General features: G+C 42.1%; 1 protein-coding gene across 1 annotated transcript in view; it reads right to left on the bottom strand.

Annotated features, from left to right (window-relative positions):
• Positions 1–15,511: 15,511 nt before the first annotated feature.
• The window catches only part of DGKI (diacylglycerol kinase iota), a 393,695-nt gene continuing 383,606 nt past the window's right edge, over positions 15,512–25,600 (bottom strand). The window contains 1 exon segment of the mRNA XM_053927331.2: positions 15,512–23,770. Within this exon segment, the coding sequence (XP_053783306.1) occupies positions 23,654–23,770 (117 nt within the window). The 3' untranslated portion in view covers positions 15,512–23,653.

Consider the following 25,600-nt stretch of genomic DNA (forward strand, 5'->3'; position numbering starts at 1 on the left):
ACCACCATTTTGCCCTTTACCCTCCATCCTACCCCCACCCCCCTTTCCCACAGAAAACAGTATGGTGGTTCCCGGGATGGTGCTTACTGCTTTTAGAGACACAAACTCATTCATCTCCAGGCTTACAGTGAGAAGGGGTGGGGCTGGTGGCCAAGAAGGGGAGATCAATATTCTCTTCCTGTGGGGAGGGGGAGAGAGAGAGAGAGAGAGAGAGAGAGAGAGGAAGCACATTACTTTATGCAACAGTTCACTCTGCTATTGAAATTTCTAGACAAGTGTCACAAGAATATCCTTCCTTAAATTAAATGTGTTTGTCAGGAGCTGACTAAACCTTGCTGTGTGATTCCTAATGAGCTGTTTACTTAGAATGTCTTCTCTTAAGACTGAGGTCTTTTAAAAGGCCAAACACATACACAAACCAGTGCATACTGGCACCCCTCCCTGAAGTTTCTGGCAGTTTCAGATTTAAATATTGATTTTTTTCTCCTCTCGCTCATCTCTTCACAATGGCAGCGGCTGTCAGGAAGTGGGAAACTTCATGCCGAGAAAGCACCCAAGAGAATATGAATGCCATTAAAATATTTTTTACCTTTTACATTATTGTTGTTCTCTGAAGCTCTTGAGTAGCTGGCTGAATATTGGGTAACCCAGAAGAGCTGCTCCTCCACTGGGGAAACTGTGGATCTGATTTCCATTAGAGATTCTGAATTATTTAGTGGGAACTGAGTGCCCCAATCAGCGGCTTTCGAGCGCTTGCCTCTGGGCATCCATTCACATTCGGTGAGTACTAAGGCCTCGTTCTCTCAGAACCAGAGTGCACACAATTTGCAACTTATTCATTTTCACTTCAAATGGTTTGGGAGAAGGAAACTTAGTTTCCAAGAATTCGGTTGAGTATAATATATATCTAGTGTGCCAGGTGAGGCCCACTATATTGAAAATGAAAAGAAATGCGAATACCTCACTTAATCACAACCTGTTCTGACTTCCAAGTTTTGTCTTCATATAGGCCAGCCTATAGTTTTCAGATTTTGCGTTCTTTCCCACTTCCGATGAAGGGTAATTGCTGTAAGAAATTAAATTCTTAGCACTCATATTACCTTGCTGACTAATCGGTTCATATTTAATGGAGTGACAGGTTTGACTGACACTCGTAGAAATTTCAGTGGAAATCTCGACAATAAAATAAAAAGTTAGCTTGAAGGAAAAAGCCGATATATAGAGATATGATGTAGTCTCCTTTCTATTGTGGCACGTGTGGGAAGGAGTAACCGAACTGAAACAGTGCAACTGACCACTTACTCTAGCTCGGCGTTTTTTCCCATGACATGGGATGCTGAGAAGACTATGGAACAAGGGTCAGATCTATGGATCACCTTGGAACATTCCTAAGGAAGTTAGATTTTATTTTACTGTGTAGGCATCCGTTGATGTGTTTTAAGCCATGGAGTAGCACATATCAGATTTCTACGCGTAAGGTCTCACTCTGGCTGCGTTGAGTAGGTAGAGTAGAAAGAGTGAGTGGGAAACGAAAACCAGTTGAGATAATCCAGGAAATCCTGGTAGTTGAATCAGTAAACCGTCAAGGGCAATGGAAGGACAACGGGAATCGTTGAGAAAAGAATTGACAAGAAGCAGTGGGTGATCGGGTAGGAGTGGTGAAAGATGATTGAAAATGATCAAAAGTAACCCCTAAGATTCCAGCTTTGTGGATGATGGAGACACACTTTGAGATGGGGAACAGGATTGGACAACTAGAAATTAGTCCCCCTTTGGAAATGTCGAGTGTGGAGGTTTATGCACAATTCAAGTGGAGACTGTATTATCTAAGGAAGGTTTAGAAGAAATCACGGCACAAACTGACAATTTTAAATTCACCTTTTATATATTTTTCCCTTGCTTTAATTAGTTTGAGTGTAATGCCTCCCTGAATCAGTTTGTACAAGAAGCTCTTGGCCCTACAAGAAAAATCTTTCCAACTAGAGCTTGCCCTTTTAAAAGGGGTATTTAATTTATCTTTTTGATGCTCCTACGTCTAACCTGAAAAGGAGAAACTTGGCTGATGGTTAATTCTTTCACATTTCTCACACTTGGAGGCAATTACATTTTGGTGGTTCCTCAAATCAAAGCGACTAGAGAAAAGGGAAGTTATGTCTTCATTTAAATAAAAATCTGGTTATTTGCTACTTAAGTGACAACATTGGTAGTTTAATTAAGCCTGTTTTCCCACGTGAATCCCTTACCCCTATCCTCCAGGGCCATGGCCTTCTATTATGCATTTAAACAATCAGTCTAATAAATGTTTAGTAAACTTGCAAGCAGATTTCTGCTATTGCCCAAAGCCTACAATCCCAGTGTCTTAAATTCTTCTCGCCTTTTGTGTTCTTTTATTATGTGCATATTTGTGACTCTTCTTTCTTGTTTTGTTATCTTTTGGTTTGTTAGTTTGGCTCTGTATTTACTACCTTAACTCCTGCTCCACTCCCCTGTCACTGGCCTAAATTTCTCTGGTATTATTTTTGCACGTGTGGGGCTGAGTACCTGTGTCCAGTTAATTTCACACACTATCCTGTGCCTGTCTCCGCCCACTTTGCAGTTACGTGATGCTAATTTTGGCCTCATCTTATTTAGGTGGGTGAGGGCAAGTTTGGAAGAAGGAAAGCGGCGGTTGGTTTGTGCATAATATCTGAAGGATTGGAATAACCACTAAGAAGAACGTTTGGCACCAATGGGACTTTTCATGGGAATGAAAAGAGAAAAATAAGTATATTTGAGGAATAAATACAGAATAAAGTTTTCTTAAAAAACTGGAAAAGTGCAGGCTGTTATTAAGAAGATGATATAAGAGCGAAGATTTATTTTATAAATTAATTCAGGCGTATAATTCAGGCTGCAATTATGTTCATCTTTCAGGCACTAGGGTAAGCAAATTACAAATGCCACATGTAATTCTCACAACCCTATGAGGTAAAGGACACGTTATCCTATTTTTCAGATGAGATCACACAGCGAGAGGTGGTCAGGCCAGGATTTGAGCCAGGCGGGACGCAGAATTACTCTGTTCTTCTGTATTCACCTTCGGCCCCAATTCTCCATTACGCTTTTGCCACATAGCGTAACATCTTGATCTGTGAGAAATGAATCATTAGGACTACTCACCTTTGAAACTGTAAACTGTTAGAGAAGAATCACGATGGAATCCAGAAGAGCAGACAGATCTCCATCCTAAAGTGTGGCCTCCAGTTTCAGGAATCGTTAGAAATGCCTGCAGCTTCAAATAACAGAAAACCAGACTAACGACGTCTCATATAACAAGACTCTGGAAATAAGTGGTCGCTGGCATTGGTTCACTGTCTCACACGTTTTGAGCCTTTTCTGTGTCTCCGACTCCTGATGTTCCAGGGCTGCGTCTACAGGGTGGGTGTCTCTGGGGGTGGTGCTGGGCAGAGGGTTCCTCCTTGGGTATCTCTTTTTTGAAAACAGTTTTTAACTGATTCTAGAGACAGGGGAAGAGCTAGCGAAAGAGAGGGAGGGAAACATCGATTGGTTGCCTCCTGCATGTGCCCAGATTGGGGACCAAACCTGCAACCCAGGCACGTGCCCTGACCAGGAATCGAACTGTGACCTTTTGGTTTGGAGGATGATGCCCAACCAACTGAGCCACACAGGCCAGGTTTTTAGTATGCCTTTCTCACAGAGAAAGAATAAATCCTTCTAAAGACTCCCACATGATCCTCCCCTCTTATATGTTATTAGCCACGACCTTACCTGGAAGGCAGGTTGAGTACATTGAAGATAAGATTTTTTTCAGCCTCTGTAATGGGAGGCAGACACAGAGGATGGAGTTTGCAGAAAGTTATGGGGTAACCAACAAACACACCTCCTACAGCTATCTCATCGCTTGGGCAGGTGGTCTTCCCTTCAATGCCATGAACAAACTGGAATGATCTCTTCCCAAAAGGCCAGACATAGTGACTGGCACTGACCTGGGCTTGTGCTGTTGTTGATTTTCAACACTGAATTTCAGAGCCTGGGTTTGGTTACCCAGCGCGTCCACTTCAGTGGCCTCTGTAAGTATTGTAGACATTCACGTGTTTGTTTCTCTGACTCCGGAAGGAGAAGGTCACATTAACAGCACCTTTTTTCTATCACAATGTTTCGAAATAAGAAAATACTGAAAGCGTTAGATGTATTCCTAATAAGCCATACTAATGCCTCACGCAGCCAAACATTTTATCTCTGACAGTGGCGCACAAGATGCGCGATGTGGCCAAACGTTATTAAAGGAGCAACGCAATATATGTTTAAAGAAGATGAATTTTCCCTAACCAGCCTGTCATTTGTCTCCTTTTGAGGAACTTTCTAAAACCCCATGGGCTGTGTTTTGCTGGAAGCCGGGAACAGGAATCCACTTGCCTGTCCCCATGGGCCACACTCCCAGCCTCAGATTTAACCTAAGAAAGGCAATGTTTCGGGCTCCTATTTGTTTTGTTCTGTTTTACTTTTGTTTTTATTTCATTTTATTTTTAATTTACCCATCAGCTTAGAACGTGAACAGTAAGGTAGTGTGTTATTCACCGGGTCCTTCCTGAACCCCCTCAATAAACAACTTCTGCACATAATTTCTTCTCTTTCCTGCAAGAGCTACTTGACTTTCCACCAGGCCTTCCCTCACCCGTTTCTTATTATTAGTGTTCACTCTGCTCTCTGTCATGGGTGTAGAACAAAGTACACGACCATGGATCTGGGGCTTTAGATTAACATCAGGGACAAAGCACAACAACGCAAACGAAATGCATGACTGTAGCATGTTCCTGATGTCGTAGCGGGAGCTCTTCCACGGAAGTGTGCAGACCACTGGAGCCGGCTACTGGAAGAACTGGAAGATTTGAATCTAGTGCTACTTTAACTTTTCTGGATTCCAATTTGGTTTTTTTAATTTTTAAAAGGGAGCGTTAAAAATACAAATGAATAGTTTTTGAGGACTCTCCAACGCCATAATTCTATGACTCTCTAGTATAGCCCTGGCCCTCCAATGCTACAAATTCAATTATCGATTGCACTAAAAAAACGTTATCGAACATTTTCTCCTCCTGCTCCCAGTAACATAAGGGAATGGGCCACAAATGACCAAGCCAATTAGGCCGTTTCTTTTCAGATAGTGGAATTCTAATTCAAGTCTCTATTACCGTGTACAAACACCCAACACTTAGTGATGCTGATTTGCTCACGATTCCACAGTTTGCTCAGGGCTTGCCAGGCCCATTCTACTCTGCCTCACCTGTGACCAGAACTTCCATGATGTCCTTCAATCACGTATCCGATGGATGTCTCAGCCGAGGTGGCCGAAACAGACAGGGGCTGGCCAGACGTCTTTCTCCCTCCTGTCCTCTCTGTGTGGCTGACTTGAGATTTGGCGTTAGGGTGCTAGCTTTGAAGAAGGAGCCTACCCAAGAACAAGCCCCGGTGTACAAGGACCTATCACACCACCACTTGATTCACACCAGCTAATGTCCTATTAGCTGGAGGACAAGCCCAAAGTCAATATGGGAGGGGACTATGCAGGAAATTAACATCAGGAGACAGGGTTTATGAGGGCCAAAAATAACAGTCAACCAGAGATACCAGTACAGGATTCCTGGTTCCATAAATTGATACCAGTGAGTTTGCTGGAACTGCTTCTGACACAGCCGCCTACAGTCGACATTGTGTTCTTTGAAAATAAGATTACAATAGAACTAATAAATCTCTGAGAGATTCATTTTTCTTGAGTGGGCCTATTAAATCAAGCATCTAGCTCGCTGCTCTGCCGCGAACCACATGGACGATATTTAGAATTTGTTGCTCATCCACCCTGCACTCCCTACTCCTTTTCAGACAAGATAAATGGAGTGGAAAATATGACCCGGGTTTGGGTTAGAGCTGGAGAATTCCATTCCCTCAGCATCACCCTTCTCTTGACAAGCTAAGCAGCCACTTCACATTTAGTGATTAAGTATGTACTTTTTCTCTGAGGCTACCGCTAACGGAGTTGAGAGCCCGCTCCTGATTGCCTCTGTCAGAGGAACGAGCGCTGTTGGCAGCCAGGGCAGCTGAAACCCCTTCCTGCAAAGCTCACTGAGCCAGCACAAACTGCCGCCATTGATTTTTCTATATGGATAATTGAAAACAGCTTGTAGACGATATTTCATACCCATCATCACTGACAATGAAAAGGCCTTAATTCATGTGAATATATTACGGCCCCCATTGCAAACCTTAAGATTGGGCTGAAGCAGCATTTTTTCCTTTCCGTGGAAATATAAATATATAAAAGCTAAATTCAGAGGAGTCAGGCCAAACCATTTTGGAGCTGAGATGAAAAGTTATGGAGAGAGGGAATTTAAAGAGAGACTTCAAGCAATAGCACTAGCCGCAAAAACTGAAACTGAACCTTTTGGGTTCGGTTTTGAAGTACATATAGAATATCACTACAACTTACATATTGCCAGAAGTTTGAATGTTATAAAAGAATCTTCAAAAGTTTGGTTCTATACCATCTAAGTTTGGAAATGTGGTGATTCTCAGAAGGATGAAGATACTTTTAAAACAGGTGCATTTAGAATGAGAAAACTAACCAAAGGCTTTAAAACGAAGTCGGTAATACACACACTGCATGCAATCGTTTCTGAAGGGACAGTGCAGTTACTCCTTCTTAAATCAGCAACCCCCAGCCCGATGCAACAGGAAACTAGACTCTAACTGAAGCTGATGACTTTTTTTTCATTTTGCACTTTTGGGTATATTTATCCCACTTTTCTTTCAATCTAAGTTTTCAGAACAGTACCTTATTTATTACTGTCAAAATATGTATATCTTTAATTTTTGAAGACATTTTCATAAGCTACAGGAAAGTTTTAAAAATCAAGGCAAACTGAGGTTAGGACTTCAATGTCAGAGCCAAGAGGATGGAATAAACCAAGTCATCCAAGGTAAGAGCAACCAAGCCTCTCTCCTGTTGCGTGTCTCCTGCCTCACAGAGAACAGAGCTAGAAATATATTCATTTCATCAAAGTAATCACCCCCAGTATATTTTCAGAGGTATAATTTATGGAGCACTTACCACGTCCTGGACATTGTTCTAAGTATTTTTCTAGCCAGCATCTCAGTGAATGGCCACAACAATTCCATTTGGTTGGCAGTGTTGTTCTCTGTATCTCTGATGAGGAAACTGAGGCTCAGAAAGAGAAAGAATGTTACATGACCAAGTTCGCCCAGTTTGTAATCAGCCACCTTGGGGCTGTTCACACCAATTCAGGAAATGCCAAGGCAAAAGGAAACCTCAAGACCTAATTGGATTGATCAGTGAAGGAGAAACATCCTTCCTCATTTTCATTATCATATCCTCTATGTAGCTGTTACACATAATAGTTTTTCAGCATCTGTGCTATGCGTAAGTCCTGGTCCTTTCCATCTGTATGAAACTGAGCTAATTATCTTTACGCCTTTGAAGTGATAGCCTGCGGAGTCGAAAACTAGCAACCTGTGGCTCAGTGGACCAGTCTCTGAAAAGATGTACATACACAGGTCTCAAGGGTTGAAGCCTACAAAAGGCTGAGGGGATGAAGCCATAGGTAGCTTATTAGAACAACATTTTGGAGCCTTGGCCAGATGGTTCAGTTGGTTGGAGCATTGTCCCCAAGCACCAAAATGTTACGGGTTTGATCCCGGGTCAGGGCACAGACTTAGGCTGTGGTTCAGTCCCAGATCGGGCATGTAAGAAGGGCAACCTATCAATGTTTGTCTCTCACTTCAATGTTTCTATCTCTTTTTCTCCTTTCCTCTCTCCCTAAAATCAATAAACATGTCTTTGGGTGAGTATGAAAATAAACATATTGGATTTTTGAAAATGCCCACCATTGATAAATGCGATGGCTAACATCACTCAAACAACACACTTTGAGAATGGCTCTAGTGAAGGTTTCTGAAGTGAGGGCCTTGAACGGAGATCATTTCAGAGCTATTTTTGTCTTTATAAGTGTTCTATTAAAAGATCTCCTTCAATACAAATAAAGTGAAATAAAACAATATCTAGGAATAAATTTAACCAAGGATATAAAAGACCCGTACTTGGAAAATTATAAGACACTGAAGAAAGAAATTGAAGAAGATACAAGTAAGTGGAAGCATATACCGTGTTCATAGAGAGGAAGAATTAGCATCATTAAAAGGTTCATATTACCCGAAGGAATCTACAGATTCAACACAATTTCTAACAAGATGCCATTGGTGGATTTCACAGAACTGGAACAAATATTCCAAAAATGTCTATGAAAGCACAAAAGACCCCGAATAACCACAGCAATCTTGAGAGAGACGACCAAAGTTGGAGGAATCACATTACCTGATATCAAACTATATTACAAGCCATGTAATAAAACAGCATGGTACCGGCATAAAAACAGACTTATAGATCAATGGAACAGAACAGAAAGCCCAGAAATAAACCCACGCCTTTATTTATGGTCAATTAATATTTGACAAAGGAGGCAAGAACATACAATGAGGCAATGATAGTCTATTCAACAAATGGTGTTTGGAAAACTGGACAAATACATATAAAAAAATGAAATTAGGCCACCTTCTTAAACCATATACAAGAATAAATTCAAAATGGATTAAAGACTTAAATATTAGCCCTGGCTGGGTGGCTCAGTTGGTTGGAGCATCGTCCCATGCACTGAATGTTGCAGGTTTTATTCCTGGCCAGGGAACATACCTAGGTTGTGGGTTTGATCCCCAGTTGGGGAGCATATAGGATGCAACTGATTAATGTTTCTCTCTCACATTGATGTTTCTCTTGCTCCCTCTTCCTTCCTCTCTCTCTCAAATCAGTAAACATATCCTCTGGTGAGGATTTCAAAAAAAGACTTAAATGTTAGACTCAAAACCATAAAAACCCTAGTGGAAAACATAGGCAGTAAAATCTCAGACCTTGCTCATAGCAATATTTTTTCTGCTGTATCTCCTTAGGCAAGGGAAACAAAAGAAAAATTAAACAAATGGGAGCACATCAAACTACTAAGTTTTTGCACAGCAAAGGAAACCATCAACAAAATAAAAAGACAACCCACTGAATGGGAGAACATACTTGCCAATGATACATTTGATAAGAGTTTAACATCCAAAATTTATAAAGAATGTATAAAACTCAACACCAAAAAATCCCAAACAATCCAATCAAAAAATGAGCAAAGGACGTGAATACGCACTTCTCCAAAGAGGACATACAGATGGCCAATAGACGTATGAAAAGATGCTCAATGTCATTAATCATCAGAGAAATGCAATTTAAAACCACAATAAGATATCACCTCACACCTGTCAGAACTATCATGAATAAATCAACCAACAAGTGTTGGCAAGGACGTGGAGAAAGGGGAACCCTCGTGCACTGTTGGTGGGAATACAGACTGGGGCAGTCACTGTGGAAATCAGTATGGATGTTCCTCAAAAAATTAAAAAGAGAACTGCCTTATGACCCAGTGATTCCAATTCTGGGAATATATCCTAAGAATCCTGAAACACCAATTCAAAAGAATATATGCACCCCTACATTCATAGCAACATTATTTATAATAGCTAAGATTTAGAAGCCACCCAAGTGTCCATCAGTAGATGACTGGATAAAAAACTCATGGTATATTTTACACAATGGAATACTACTTAGCTATGAAAAAGAAGGAAATCTTACCCTTTGTGACAACATGGATGGACCCAGAGAACATTATGCTAAGTGAAATAAGCCAGTCAGAGAAAGACAAGTACCATATGATCTCACTTGTATGTGAAATCTAATGAACAAAATTAACTAATAAGCAAAACAGAAATAGACTCATAAATACAGAGAACAGACTGGCAGCTGTCAGAAGGGAGGAGGGTTGGGGGACTGGGTGAAAAAGGTGATGGGATTAAGCGAACAAACAAACTCACAGACACAGACAACAGTGTAGAGATTAGAAGAGAGAAAGGGGTGGGGAAGGTAAAAAATAAATAAATAAAAAAGATCCCCTTCAGAGAATCCCACCACTGGAGAGAAGAAAGAGGATGGAGACCATCAGTTGTACAATACTGATGAGGAAACTGGGGTCAAGGAAAGCAAGAACTGTACTCAGCTGCTCAGGAGCAGAGCTGAGGCTTGGAGTCAGCATATTACTCTCTTCTACCACAAATATTGGTTTCATCCTAATAGTTCCTCTAGACGGAATCTAAAGCATTTGAACATGACACTGTAAGACAAGTTTCAGATGAGGAGTTCCTGAGCATGGTGGCATCTCCCTGTCACTGGTTAGCTGTGTGGTCTGGGACAATATTTTACTTTCTCTGAGCCAGTTTTCACCTCTGCAAACTAAAGTTGTTTGAGATGATTTCCAGAGTCATTTTGCCACCGTCACCTATGACTCTGTGCTTTTAATCTATTTCTGAATGAATTTCTAGTTTTCACAAAGCACATGGGCCTTGTGAAAAATAATGTTGGAACCAGAATTCCAAAGACAAACTCTAAGTAAAGGATAAAACAGACATTTTCAGACATGCAAGAACTCAGAGAATTTATTTCCTGAGTGCTGAGTTTTAATAAGCAATCTGTGGTTATATTCCAGCAAATCAAGAAACTAAGAAATGTGTGTGAGCCAAGAAGTGATTAGACACACGCAGAAGTCCAAAGAAGCAGAAAAACAAAATAAAATAAACAAATGTACATAATTAAAGAATTCATTTAAAACAAAAAATAGCCTTGCTGGGTAGGGTAGTCTCAGTTGCAGGTCTTTGCTTTTCATTACTTGGAATATGTCTTACCATTCCCTTCTGGCTTCTAGTGTTTCTGTTGAGAAATCAGCTGCTAGCCTTATTGGGGCTCCCTTGTATGTTACTTCCTGTTTCTCCCTTGCTGCCTTTAAGGTTCTCTCTTTGTCTTTAAAATTTGGCATTTTAATTATGATGTGTCTTGGAGTAGGCCTCCTTGAGTTCATCTTGATTGGGACCCGCTGTGCTTCCTGAACTTGTGTGGATTTTCCCCTCTCCAGGTTGTTCATGGCAGCACAATTTACAATAGCCAAGGGCTGGAAGCAACCTAAGTGCCCATCAGTGAATGAATGGATCAAAAAACTGTGGTACATTTACACAATGGAATACTATGCAGCAGAAAGAAAGAAGGAGCTCCTATCTTTCATGACAGCATGGATGGAACTGGAAAGCATTACTCTAAGTGAAATAAGCCAGGAGGTGAAAGACAAATACCATATGATCTCACCTATAAGGGGAACCTAATCAACAAAATAAACAAGCAAGCAAAATATAACCAGAGACATTGAAATTAAGAACAAATGGACAGTAACCAGAGGGGAGGGGGATATGGGGGAAAGAAGGGGAAGGGTTATCAAGGAACATGTATAAAGGACATATGAACAAAGCCAAAGTGGGGGTAGGATTGAGGGTGGGAGGTGGGGGTCAATGGGGCAGAGGAGAGTGGTGGAGGGATGGAGACAATTGTACTTGGACACCAATAAAAAATAAATAAATAAAATGAAAAAAGTCCAAAAAAGAAAGTCCTAAGGTGATAATTATACAACATGCCTAGGAAACAATGCATCAGAATTAGAACCGGAAGCCAGTGGGCACTGAGAAAAATTCCTTGAGGAAAAAGAACAAAGGAAGATATCCAACACCAAGAGAAAGAAATTCATAAAAACTATCAAAGAGTCCAAACATGAAGCAGAACAATCCAAAAAAATAAAAACTAAGAAGTAAGAACAGAGAAATCGTCCACTCTGGATGACAGCAGCATTGTTTCCCTGGCACTGGGGTCATGGCCTTGAAAGGTTTCAGAAGCGAAGGTCACGGCCGCACAGTTTGCTTCTCTGTACCCGTTCACATGGCACGCCAATGAAACTCTGTCTTCTTGGCTTTCAACCCTCCGAACAGAAACACTGACAATACATAGAGCTTGGGACACTGGTCCAAGCTAAAATGTAAACGTTTACAGCGGTGACAGGGAACAGAGTTAATGGAAGTCGAGAGGTGGGAGGAGCAGGGACGGGGACGTGCTGAAATTCACTCAGAACCATCCCAGTGATTAGCGCTGTGGCAGAGAGGGAGAGGAAATGGGCCGGCCTGGGGTAGGAAAACAGAGATCGTCATGTTTTATTAACAAATAAAGCTGTGGGTACAGTGGATGGTAAGGGTGCAGCGTGGCTAGTGGCAACAGCCACCATTCCCAGCCTTGTGGGAGCCGCTCATTGCTCCCTGTGAGCATCCTGGATGGTTCTCTCTGCAGACTCAGGTAGAGTCCTCATATACATACGTATTTTATTGAATATTTATGGGGGTTCTGTGCAGACCTGTAGGGTTCTCTGTGCAGTTCTCTCTGCTCTGTAAGCTCCAGCTGCCTTGCTCTCCCCGACTCTCAGCTCTGTCTCCCCATCTCAAAGAATCTGCCAGGCTCTGCCTCAGTTTCCCCTCCCTGAACCACTGCCTGGAAACTCTGAAGTCTGTAAAATGGAGTAATCATAAAGCTTATCTTATTTGATCTCCTTCTCTCAGAACTTACTTTTTTTTTTAACCTGAGGTCTTAACAATTATTGTTTTACTACACGTAAATGTTTTCACTTACGTGGGAGGGCAAACCTGGCCTCTGTTAGTCCATCCTGACAGCAGAAGTCATGAGAAAAAAAAAATGCTGCCTTATCAGAGAGCCCTTTTAATGTGCGCGGTCTCTGACAGCCAGCTCTCCGCTTACCTCCTGGTTCTGAAAATCTCAGTTAACCACCATTAAAGCACAGTATTCACAGCAACTATATCTAGCAGCCAATAACGGAAGAAAAGAAACTAATTATGTGTCTTATGTTTTATTCTGTACATTTCCACACAATTCACAATACAGAAAAGGTATCCAAAAAAGTAACTGTAACAAGTCCATTTCTTTTTCAGAGATTAGTTCAGTCTCCCAAATTAATTCCATTGAAAATCTCTGTAGAGCAACACAGTGATCAAGATACTTTATATAAATAGGAAATGCAAGAAAATTAGGGAAAAATATGACTTTGTTACAAAAAACTCCATTCTTCCCTTCCCCACCCTACCCTTCCCACCCACCCTCCCTCCATTTCATATCATCAGGATCCCACTGTACCTGGAAAAAAACTTCATCAGCCTATTGCCACAGCTGCTACGTTTTATTTTATGCCACCTGCCAGCTGGCAGCTTTGCAAAATCATGGCTCTGGGATGTGGTAGGGCAGAATCAGAAATGATAAAAGAGCCCTTTATAATGTGTCTGAAACTCTTTGTACAGATGTAGCCTTTGGGAGTGCACTACCCACAGCCAAGGGTACTCCGGATGGCCAGGAACCTTTTCCCACTCAGAAATCAAAGTGAAATACAGCCATTCCTATGGAACTGAGATCGTCCTCCTTATTCCTTAAAGGAATGGTTTTCCACCCTTTCCATCAGCTGTGGTCCATATACTCACACACAGCTGCCCACTCCACTATTGGTAATTTACATAGATGAGAGCCTAGCTAACCTTTACTAAGACTAATTGGGACTCTAACTTTTTCAAAGATGTGTTCTGCAAAATATTCTAATTTTATTAGCATATTTCCTGTATGAAAGTTTCAAATATCACTTCCCAGGGTGGCAAGAACCCCACACGTCCCAACCCACAATCAGGATGTTAGTAAGCATCAGTCCGGATTCTGGTTGCATTGGAAATTATTCATGGGGTCAGAGCATCAGCTCAGCAAATGGGGGAGGGAGGCTGTGAATGAAAATGTATATTGTTCATACAACCCAAAAGGTCAGGAACCATTTGTATTCATTATACAAGGAGCAGAAAATATCAAAGTTAGACAGTGTCTTAAAAGAGATAAATGTTGTCAACATATTTGAGAGAATCACCTATAAGTTAAAAAATAAAAAAACATGGTAAAACTGCTTAGGGCTGTCATCTGTTCATTCTTCCAAGGAAAGACAATGTGTAAACATTTCCTATCTTTCTAATTTTTAAAGAAGAAAGGTTGTATGTAAACCCCCAAATGAGAAAGTCATACAGTCTTTGAATTTGTTAGAATTGAACGTATTTGGATTTGTGAATAACTCCCTAAATCATCCTTCTTTTTCTCACATTTAATTATAGACCAACACAAGTCTGTGGACAGGTCTAACTTCCTATGAGGATTTGAAAAACTTTTTAAAAAAGCAACCCATTCCTTTAGAAAATTTGATTAGAAAGTTCTTCTACTGGTGGAACCCTGTTTTCCCCTCAATTCCACACATAATCTAATTCTTGTAAGCTGCATATATTAAAAATTTCATAACACTACCCCTTGAAGCCACTCTGATGAAGTTCAATCTTTTCTGTAGCTCCTAAATTTGTTTTTCACGAGGACCAAAGTTGGCCGAGGGCTTCTATTATTTATTTGTGGGTTACCATGGCAATTTGTATTAAGACTAGAGCCTTATTACCCTACTACAAGTGAGGATCTTTTTTCTTTTCCCTATCACTCTGCTCTTCCTTTACCTGCCCAAGCCAGGGGCAAAGAGTGGGGTGAGGGAGAAGGGGTGGGAGTGGCTTCCTGGGCAGGACTCCAGGTATTGGACTAACTCCCACTTCTTCGGACGATCCCAAGACTGACTCCCTCCCCCTCCGACTGACTTGAAATATAAGACTCAGGCCTAGTTATTATGGAAGGAAAGATGAGCAATTAAAATTGTAGGCCACTTAAACAGAAACATGATAGACACATTAGTCTGGCAATATGAGGTTAAGCCCTAATAAGGACAATAAGTTATAGAAATTGCCTCCGTGATTGCTTTTTTCCCAGAAAATAGAGAGATCTTCTGCTCCTTCTTCAAGTTTCAATCCCAGCTGCACACCCCAAACAACAAATGGGTAGAAAGAAAAGGAAGATGAACGGCAAATCCTTTGTTTTCCCTTTCATTCTTGAACTTGTGGCTGTTCTGACTTAGTAGAAACATGTCTTATTCGGGTGATTAGGGAACTGGTTAGCATTGAGCAGAGCGTGTGTGTGCGCGTGTAAACAAAGCAAATTGCTTTAGGGTCATGAAGTACCTGCTTCTAAGTGATCTGGGATGTATTTGCAATGACTGGTGTTTTTATAAAAAGAGTCATTCACTTTCATTGCCTTCTAGATGGTAGGAACCTGGTGGGACAGGGGACTCTAACTGAGTTTTGTTTCAGTCTGAAGTCACAGAAACCTAAACCTGGAAAATATCGCAGGAGTCTGTCAGTCCAATTAGGGAACTGCTTTTACATGATCCCCGATTCAGTTGTTCAATTTCCACTTCAATACTAGAAGAAATACTAGCTGTGATAAATTCTGTTTGTTTTTTAGAAAGCCTGATCCATTTTTTCTGGGTATATATTTTTTTGGAAAATAATAAATCTTTTCATAAGTAATAAAGCTACCCCTTTTCATGTCTATGCCTAGTCTCTGTCCTTGTTTTAGTCTGCCAATCATCTGCCCTACAGAACTTGAATCCAACAGTCCTACTCAGCCTGTCTCCTCCAAACATTCCTATTCTTAATCCTATTGTGACTTCTTTCCAGACCAAACATGACTCTTGTCCATATCCACCAATCGGCCCAGAGAGAGGCCTTGTGAAGTGCGAGATTCAGAATGGAAGAGTATCTCAGGCCTGTTAGTTCTTTCCCCTTCAAGTACAGCACACTTCCCCCGGGCGTGTGAGGCCTCTAGGGACCTGACTGCGTATGACACACATAGGTTTGCAAACTCAGCCACAGGCTTGGAGCTATGGGGCCTTGAATGGCAAGGCCATTTCAACGCTCTCTGGTGCAACATAACGAAATAGTATCACTTCAACAGTGACTTCCAAGGAGAGAAAACAGCACAGTAAGTCCTCACTTAACGTCAACGACAGGTTCCAGGACTTTAAGTGAAATGGCATGTAAGGGAAGCAATTTTCCCACAGGCTAATTGATACAAATGAGAGTTAAATTCCTATGGCATCTCATCAACGTTGTAACAAAACTACCGAAACAAACAACGTCTTCAAAGCCCTGCAGTGCTAAGATTTTTAAATGCTGAGAATTACCAAGTAGAAAAGCCAGTACGTCACTCTCCATGGTAATTTCTTCTTGGGAAATCCACCCCGGTACCAAAACACGTGACCTTTTTTTTCCTTTGAAATATATCCAAGACAGTAAGCCGCTAATACAAACATTCTGTGTTTGTGACTTCACATTCTCAGTTTAACCAACTCGTAGTGGGATCAAAGGTAAATATTTTTCTAATTTATGGAAATCCAAGTGATTGATGTAAAGCAATACTGAAGACAATGGTGGAAAATTATCTATTGCAGGCATGTTAGTCTGTAATTTCTAAAGATCATAGGGCTGGCTGCAATTCTACCAATTACTATACAACCCGTGCAAGTCAAATTCTCTGCTCCGATATGCCATTTATTCATCCAAAATGTATTATCAGCATTATCTACCTCATGGGTTGGTACTGAAAATCAAAAAAGAAATAACAACAAAAAACCCACACACCAAAATGTTAAACACCAATATTTTTAAAATTACAGAAACTGTTAAAATAAACAGAAGAGCCTTGAGTCATTTACGGTATTTTTCAGACCATAAGATGCACCTAGGTTTTGGAGGAGGAAAATAGGAAAAAAAATTTGAAGCAAAAAATGTGGTAAAATATTTAATAACATCGTTAAAGCAGAAATCCTGTAGCGAGCCAGGTAAGCTACATTCGGACTGTAAGGCGCACCCCCATTTCCTCCCAAATTTAGGGGGTGGGAGTGCGTCTTATAATCTGAAAAATACGGTGAGCTATTTTCTATTGAAAAGTATGTGTGTTTCACTTAGAGATTGAGAACCAAGATAGTTCCAATTGTTCCCACCACCAAAGGCACCCACTGCAGATGTCATGTGGCTCAAAATATTGAAACTTTGGAAAATGAAGAAAACCCAGAATCATCACTTTCTTATTCCGATGGGTAAGCTACCCCTTGTGATTAGCACGTCAGGAGCAGAAGCCAAGGCGTTTTTCCGTGGCTGCCTTTCACGGGCATGCACTTGGCTTCCAAATGTCTGTTAGGCACAGTTTTCTTCCGTGGCTACATTAGATTCCATTGAATTCTAAGCATATCAAATCACAGCACTTTTTTTGTGTTAGACAGACAGACAGTAAAACAGATTTCTAATGGGAAATACTTAAGAATGCCTAAGAACGAACGCTCATCGAAATGCATGATGCTCCAGAGGGATCTTTGAGTAAGTTGTACCTCTTCGTATGCTTTCTTTTCAATAGCTCCTACTGTTAGGCTTAGTTGGCTTAAAAATGTTTTAAATTATAACTAAAGGTCATTGTCCCCAAGATATTAGACCCACTCACTCACAGAGGGATGTTTCAAAGATTAAAAGTCAAGATGGTGATAAATTTTTCAAAGGAAATCCTGCCATTCCACAAAGTCATTTTAAAAGAAAAACTTACCAAGTCCCAGAATCTAATTCCTGCTCCCGCAGGCACCAGGTCCCAAGGCACAACATCTCTCAAAGTGGCTGTGTGGCCGGAACTTTATAACTTTATAAGGGCGCCCACTCCCGTCTTTGACGACATTTATACTTCACCTTCCTTATAGTTAACCAAACCCACTGCAAATTTTGCCCACTTTCTAGTTACATCCTTGAGATACAGGATGAGTTTTAGCTCTCATTTTAGCAGTATTTTTAAGTTGCATCTTAAAGTCTTGGTTTCATATACAATTTTAAGAGTGCCAAGACTCCAAGGAAAAGGAACTGCAAAATGTCACTATTCCTCTGGCCCATTCATATTCTCCTTTCCCAGTTCATAGGAGTGAAACCTCACTGGCGCAAGAGTGGCCTGCACCATGAGCCTTGGCTGTGCCCCCAGTGCACGCTGCACGCAGAGCGGGGCTTCTCCTGCACAGAACCCCGCAGGGCGGAATCTGTCTTTTCTCCTGAGCTGTCAGCTCCGTGAGGTCAAGAGATTTGTTTCTTCTATTCATTATGTCCTTAGTATGGTGTCTGCATCAGAGTATGTGATAAACGTGTTGTATAGTGAAAAGAAATGACTAAATACACAAATATGTGACTGATTCACAAACATGATTGTATTCGAATGACTGAATTAACTGAATACATATATAAATAGACTCTGGAATCTGTCCACCATGAGGATACCATCCAATATGCAAATCTCTATTTTTAAAATGTAATGCTTCAGAATTCTTCCCCCCTACCCCCCCCCCCGCTTCTTTTTGGGGACCAGTTCAATGTCCCTCAGTACCCTGGGAAAGCAGGGCATCCCAGGGCACAACACCTCGTTTGGTCCCTGTCTTCAGGTTTCTCATTGAACTATGGGAGACAGATTCAGCCTAAAGACAGCCTAAAGTCCACAGACAGCCACAGGACTATAACACATATATAACCCAGCCACACGGGTGACTTCTCAGGGACACTTACTGATATCGGTCGATGTGGAAGAAGCTGGCGGTCTCCAGCTTCTGGCCTCCATGATGGCGGCCTCCCCTACACCCCTGGGGTGACTGACATAGACAATGGCTGACCCTGTCTGGCAGGTTAGTTCTTGGAGGAAGGCTCCTGGATCTCTAGGACAGGATCCAGGTCAGGGTACATCTGTTTATCCTTCAGGCAAAATGGATATTTGTCTCAGAGGGTAAGTTCATTTTTATCCTCTTTTGAGTATAATAGCTGAGGGTGATTTTGTATCTACATGAAAAAAAATATTGAAGGTAGAGGCAGCGAGCCTACACGCAGTACTGTGGCCAGGGCCAGACAACTGGAGGGACTGGAGATGGGTGATGAGGAGGACCCTAAAAGGGATGAGGGCGCCAAGGTCGATCTGAGAGGCCTGGCTGAGAAAACAGGCAGGACTCACAAGCAGCTGAATACGCACTGGAGAGAATGAAAAGGTTGATTCAGAGATGGTTCTGTAACACCCGGGATGTTTTACAGTAAATAAATAAAAGTTTACGATTAGTTAGAAAACTCTCTAATTGAATGCGTGTCCTAGACTTTTTTCCTAAGATGAAAATAATCTATTGAAGTAGAGCAATTAGTACTTTTAGTTGGTGGTTATGATGAGCCTAATTTCACAATGATCTATTTTACTTTTAAATAGCATAATTGCAGAAGATATCCTGCTGTTTCAGTGATTTCATTAGCGACTCATACTGGAAGGAAGCCAAGCTCCTCAGACCCCAGCCCACGTCCAAGTTACTACACTTTCCCAGCAACAGCTCACCCTAATTAAATATCATTAGGCAGCCTACGAGCGCTAGTCCTGTGACATCAGCTTGGGGAAATGTGTAAGCCTCACATAGGAACAAACCCACCTCTTGAGATCCGAACAAGTTTCTGGGCTCTGGTAGATGTCATGCTGTATGGGAGGTGACATAAGCGATCACAAGACCGTGTGGTCATGGATTTGATGACACAGGCTCTAGTAAATGCCATGTGCAACTGCAGTACGATGCAGACATAGAACGAAGCTTAGTAGTAGCAGAAACAGCAATGGATACGTGGAAGTTCTCTGTTACCTTGTCTTGGGCTGCTGGGGTTAACTACACAGATACAGGTGACTAGCATGCTTCTGAAATGTCTTCTCTTTTTTGTATGTGTGTATGGTATATATGCACATACATGTATACAAAGAAATACATTTCCGTGAGGAGGTGGGCTGGTGTAGGCACAGAGTATTCCTGACGTGACTCACAAGCAGCAACGTTTACATGGTTTTCAGGTTCACGTTACTGATCTCCAGACAGCGGGACGGGGACACCACCTTGACTTTGCATGGGATACTCACCTATATGGTCTTAGAACTTTTTATACAAAGCAGGTCCTACTTTCATAATTTCCAAAAAAATCTAAATATTTTAAATAAAGGTGACACATAAAAAATAAAACTGCTGCCCCACATTCTCTAAGATGTGGATATTTTGAGACTCTAATACATACGTTTCAGCAATCCTGCAGCAGAGAGACTGTTACTAGGTCCACATGAAAATTAACTACCTGTTGAGCATCTTTCCATGCAAGGGGATCTGCCTAAGCATTTAAGCCAGCTACCATGAAAAGATGGGGCACCCGGGGATGCGAGGCTTCCCATCAGTCACCACGGATCTCACGACTGGGCTTGCCAGCTAAATTCTCTTTCAAAAACTGCATCTGTTTTAGGTTGTAACTTCTCTAGAGGTAACTAGAACTCTCAAAGTGAAATTCCCAGCCGTGGTGTTTATTTCCTTCTTGGCTCCTGTGCTGTATCACATCCTTGAACGTGATAAAGCACAGCTTAACTGGGTTCTATTTCATTAATGGTGTAAAACTGGAATAGAAGGTTTCAAAAAAATGACTACCTTTAAGGTTATATCATGTTGTCTTTTAATAACGCTCCATTTCTCATCGCTCTATCAGTCTGATCTAAAAACGGTATCCCAAAGCAGACAGGGCGCCAACACAGAGGCTCCTCCGAGCCAGACACAGAGGAATGTCAGCGGAGCCGGCCACTCTGCAGCAGTCTCAGTAGGTTTTGTAGAAAATGGTACTTCTACAGGTCTATCATTTTATGTCTTTTAAATGAACGTTATGTGGGTTTTCAGACTGGGCCCAGACTGGTTGCTTCCATACCTCCTGAGGGCGCATTAAAGAGGGATACTATCCACCTAAGCTGAGTTGAAAACTCCTGGGCCATTCGGCCTCAGCTCTTGCTAAAGCCCAGGACTGTCACATGCAATGGCCAATTAGAAAATAAAATGCTCCAGGAAGTAGATGTAATGTAGAAGCCATTACATATGTAACTGCTTTTGCTCATTTTTGACTTTTTGTATTTGGAAAGCCCAAATCCTGGGGGTGTTTGCTTTTTTCAGAGACATTTGCCTTGGTCATATATCGTTCTCCATCAGTAATATAGGACTCTGCCCTGGCTGGTGTGGCTCAGTGGACCAAGTGCTGGCCTGCGAACCAAAAGATTGCTGGTTCAATTCCCCATCAGGGCACATGCCTGGGTTGTGGGCCAGGTCCTGGATAGAGGGCCCGTGAGAGGCAACCATACATACACTGATGTTTCTCTCCCTCTCTTTCTCCCTCCTCTCCCCTCTGTCTAAAAATAAAGAAATAAAATTAAAAAGAAATAACATAGGACTCTATTACTATTTTTGGAGGGGGGTGTTGAACAATCTCCAAATGTTCCAAGACCCCTACAGCAGTCAGTACATCATCTATTTTCATTCCAGGGGTTTACTTGGGACTTCCATTGGAGCTATTGGAATTGACCCTTGGCCACCTGTACCCTAAATTTTCTCTGAGCTGCTTTGAAGCATCGCAGAGAAATACGAGATGGAAGGTGATGAAAATAGTCCTTCTCCCCAGCAGTGGCAGCTGGGTAGCTGACCACGCGGCCAAGCATTTGGCTCAATCTAGGGAATGGAAGGCACCAGTCAAAGCCAGCTTTCAGTCTGTTTTAAGGATTAAATTTCTGTCATCACAACATCTACTTGACAGTTCCACCGACTGAAAACTCCCAGCAGAAGCCCAGTGATTAAATTCGCCAGCAGCATATTTTTTTCCAGCTTCTGGAACCAATCTACTGCAGTCCCTCCTCCCCTCACCATAAAACCCAAACGACAGTTCCATTTCTAAGACCGATCTATGGAAATAGATTACTTGCATCCAACCCTCCCTCCCGCAGCTGAAAATAATGCCAGCCATTTGATTTTGAAACGACTCAGGAGAGACTCAATCCCCATCCACTGAGCGGCTATTCCTACTGGATAGTATATCATATCTGTGCTTTCAAAGTGATATGTGATCAAAACGTGATTCAGATAAGCAACGCGTCGCCACTTTAAATTCGATGTAGAGAAACAATCGTTTATGCTGACATGCAGAAACAGTAAGGAAGCATGTTGCTTATGCCTAAGAGCAAAGTGGAGAAGAGCTCTGAAAAGAGAGGTTTAATTCGAAGCAAACCCCTCGGTCACTGCATTCATTTCTGACTCACACGCAAGTCCAATAGACTTTTTCTCCAAAAGTTAGCAGACTTTTTCCCCTACAATTTTAATGATCACCAAGTCCCTAAGAGAGGCACCTGTGATTACCAACTGCTCTGCGGCAGGATTAGGAGGTACCACTCCACCGCCAGAGAGACATTCCTGGCTGGGCTCCCACAGTGGTTTGCACTAAGAACTTTCTCGTAGAAGAAAATAGAGAAAATAATATATCAGATTCCCCCGCACACGTAAAATGGGGCTATAGTGTTGTCAGGTACAACATTGGGACCTGACAAGTCACTAGGTGAGGCATCCATCAGAAAGGGCCACGCGTCCTCAATATCAGCAGTGAAACCCACGCAGCAAGGCTTTGTCCTTGGGACAAGATGCACTTGGCCTAACGAAAACCAAAACTTAGAAGGAAAACCTAAAACCGGCGCCCCCCGCCCCCCTCACCACTGTACCCAAGAGTCTGTACTTATTAGCCTCTGTGCAAAATTCCAGTGACTGTTTTCGTGCTTAAGTGAGTTTCTTTGACATATGTTGCTACTTTTGCTTCTGCTGTTGTATTTCCAGTCCATTTGCCTGCTTTCCATTATCACTCAGAAAAGTTTAGAAGTCAGCGCTGGCGTAGAGCTCCATTTCCTGTAACCACAGTTCCCGCATGTGGTTTTCTGCTCTGCCATTGAAACAGCACTTAGAGTTGAGGGCTCCTGCAAACTAGCCGCGGGCCTTTGCTTAACCCATTGCTCATCTCTATGTCGCAGCAAAAGGCAATGATGGCTACATAGGCAGTACGGGGCTGTACAAACAGCCCAAGCTGAATCCGATCTTTGTGGCCGTCGGCAACAGCCCCGCAACCTGGGCCAACCCCTGGGTTACCTCTCCGAGGTCCCTCTGAGAACAGGCGACTCCCATGCCACCTCACCATACCTCAGAGGTACAATGCACAAGTTGACATTACCCATGTGGCACCTCCCAGCTCCTAGACGATGGAAAGGGACTGGGGAGGGAGGAGAGACATGCAAAAAACGTCACTAATCGTCCTGGTATATTTAGTCTTGGAAATGGAAGCGGTGTAACAGTTCTATTTCTGCAGGGCATCCAGAGGGTATTCAAAGATCTTCAGACAGCCTTGCGGTCTTCAAAGACTGAAGTTAAAGAGAAGAGATCATGTCGCATTTTTTCAATGGATGGGTAGGTACGGGAAAATGGTGTGGCGTAGGGGAAGGTGAATGCATGGGGGAGAAGGGAGCAGTGCCTTTTATACGAACATCCTTTGAATCTTTAAAATAAATGATACAGGTGGACACAGAAGTTCATGCTACTTGCTGGAAGCGATAAGGATCGAATATTGTGGAGCTCATATTCCACAGATCTCCAGGTACCCTGCCTCGTCCTTTGCGGGCTATCCTATTTTGTTGCACATCTTGGTAGCCCTTAAAAACTGGTGGCGCGGTCTCAGATAGACTCTTGCAGGAGAGAGACGGATTTATGGATTCCATCAGCTTCTTCCAGGGGAGCTGCCCAATCGCCGGGAGGGCACAGGTGATATGCTTGTTCAGGTTCTCCTTGCTCATCTCCCAGGGTCAAACAGTAGTTTCCAGGTCTTCATGGCCAATGATCTTATAGTTCTGACAGCTTTCTAGGTAAGCAGCCAATTCAGGGTCTCCAGCCTGCTGAGCTCTTTCTTGAGGTGTCTTCCCCTGTAGGTAAACGTGAAAAGGAAAGAAACACAAATGCTTCAGGTGAAATTTTTTTTTTTAATCCACAGAAACAGATACTCAAAGATTATTCACTAAGAAGGGTCTTTCTGCATTTAACTGTTTTGGAGTCTGGGAGGTACTTTTGCATCTACTGATACCAGCATCACGTGGGGCACGTGAGATGTGTGAGTACGTGAGGAGGAGACCACCACTTTTGGCAGGTGGGGTTTCCTCCATGGAAACCGAGGCTAACTGAGTACACAGCAGGGAACGGGAGCAAAGTGAGTGGTGGAACCCAGGCCCATTTTGGAAGAAGGTGGATAGACATGTCTGAATAGATAAATGGGGAAGCAGGCATTCGATTTCCAGTTTGGGACTCTCTCTGTTACACTCCATCTGCAAAGCAACAAGCGGATTCCGAGAGGGCGGGTGGGTCATAACCATCTGAAGGGGGTTCTTGGCTGGTTTCAAAGACTTCAGTTAAGTTCTCTCCAGTTTAGAACGTTCTCATCTCTCCAAAAAGTGAGTTAATTTCTGACTAGAAAAGTGGTGGGTGTCGGTTAAAGAAATCTTAGAAAAGCAGAAAGAAGAAAATAAAAATATAATCCACTACACTAAGATATCCATGGTTGACCTTCTGTAGAGTGGGTCAACCCACTCTTTCTCTCTACCTCCATACATACTGATTTTTATCAAAGTAAAACCATGCTTTGTTTATATGCTGTTATATAACATGCTTTTTCACTTAATAATACATCAAATGTTTTTGTCATTAAATGCTCTTCTGCATCATTTTAAATGCTTACATAATGTCCTGCAGCCTATTCTAATATTTTACATGTATTTGTTTGCACACACACACAGGCATGCACACGTGATGTTTCTGAAATGAGGCCAGTGAACAGCAATCAGCAATAAAAGGAGGGAAGATTTTTTTCTCTTGAATGCTTATGGATACTACTTAATACCCCTTGAAACTTTTAATTTTTGTTCACTAACATAGTTTGTCTATTTAAATAAGTGATGTTGGGTTGTAAGGAAAGGAGAGAGGCTTGAGCACTGTACTACGGAAAGAGCTCTGGGTACTCCCCCTCCCCGCTGCTCACTGTCAGCTTGTTCCTTATTTCCATGTCTCTGGTTATATTTTGCTTGCTTGTTTGTTTTGGTGATTAGGTTCCAATTATAGGTGAGATCACATGGTATTTTTGTCTTTCACTGCCTGGCTTATTTCACTTAGCATAATGCTCTCCAGTTCCATCCATGCTGTTATGAAGGGTAGGAGCTCCTTCTTTCTTTCTGCTGTGTACTATTCCATTGTGTAAATGTACCACAGTTTTTTGATCCACTCACTTACTGATGGGCACCTAGGTTGCTTCCAGCCCTTGGCTATTGTAAATTGTGCTGCTGTGAACATTGGGGTGCATAGGTTCTTTTGAATGGAACACGTATAAAGGACCCATGGACAAAGCCAAAGGGAGATAGGATTGAGGGTGGGAGGGCAGGGTGCGTGGGGAGGGGGGAAGTGGTGTTGGAAAATGGAGACAACTGTACTAGAACACCAATAAAATAAGTAAACAAACAACATACAGAACACAAAACAAAACAAAAAGAGCTCTGTGTATAAACGCACACAAGATGAGAGTGTCCTCTGTCACAGCTCAGCTATCATGATGAGTCACGTCAACCTCAGGGAGTCCGTTCCTGGTAGCCTCCAGCGGTTTGTAGGGCAGAGGATGGAAAGGAAGTAACAGTGGCGCTGGACTCTTTCTAAAATTTCACTTTAGTTGGGGTTTAACATGTATCCACTAGCTTAAAGTTACTATAGTAACG

The sequence above is a fragment of the Desmodus rotundus genome, chromosome 6 (assembly GCF_022682495.2).
Source record: "Desmodus rotundus isolate HL8 chromosome 6, HLdesRot8A.1, whole genome shotgun sequence".
NCBI classification, from domain to species: Eukaryota; Metazoa; Chordata; class Mammalia; order Chiroptera; family Phyllostomidae; genus Desmodus; species Desmodus rotundus.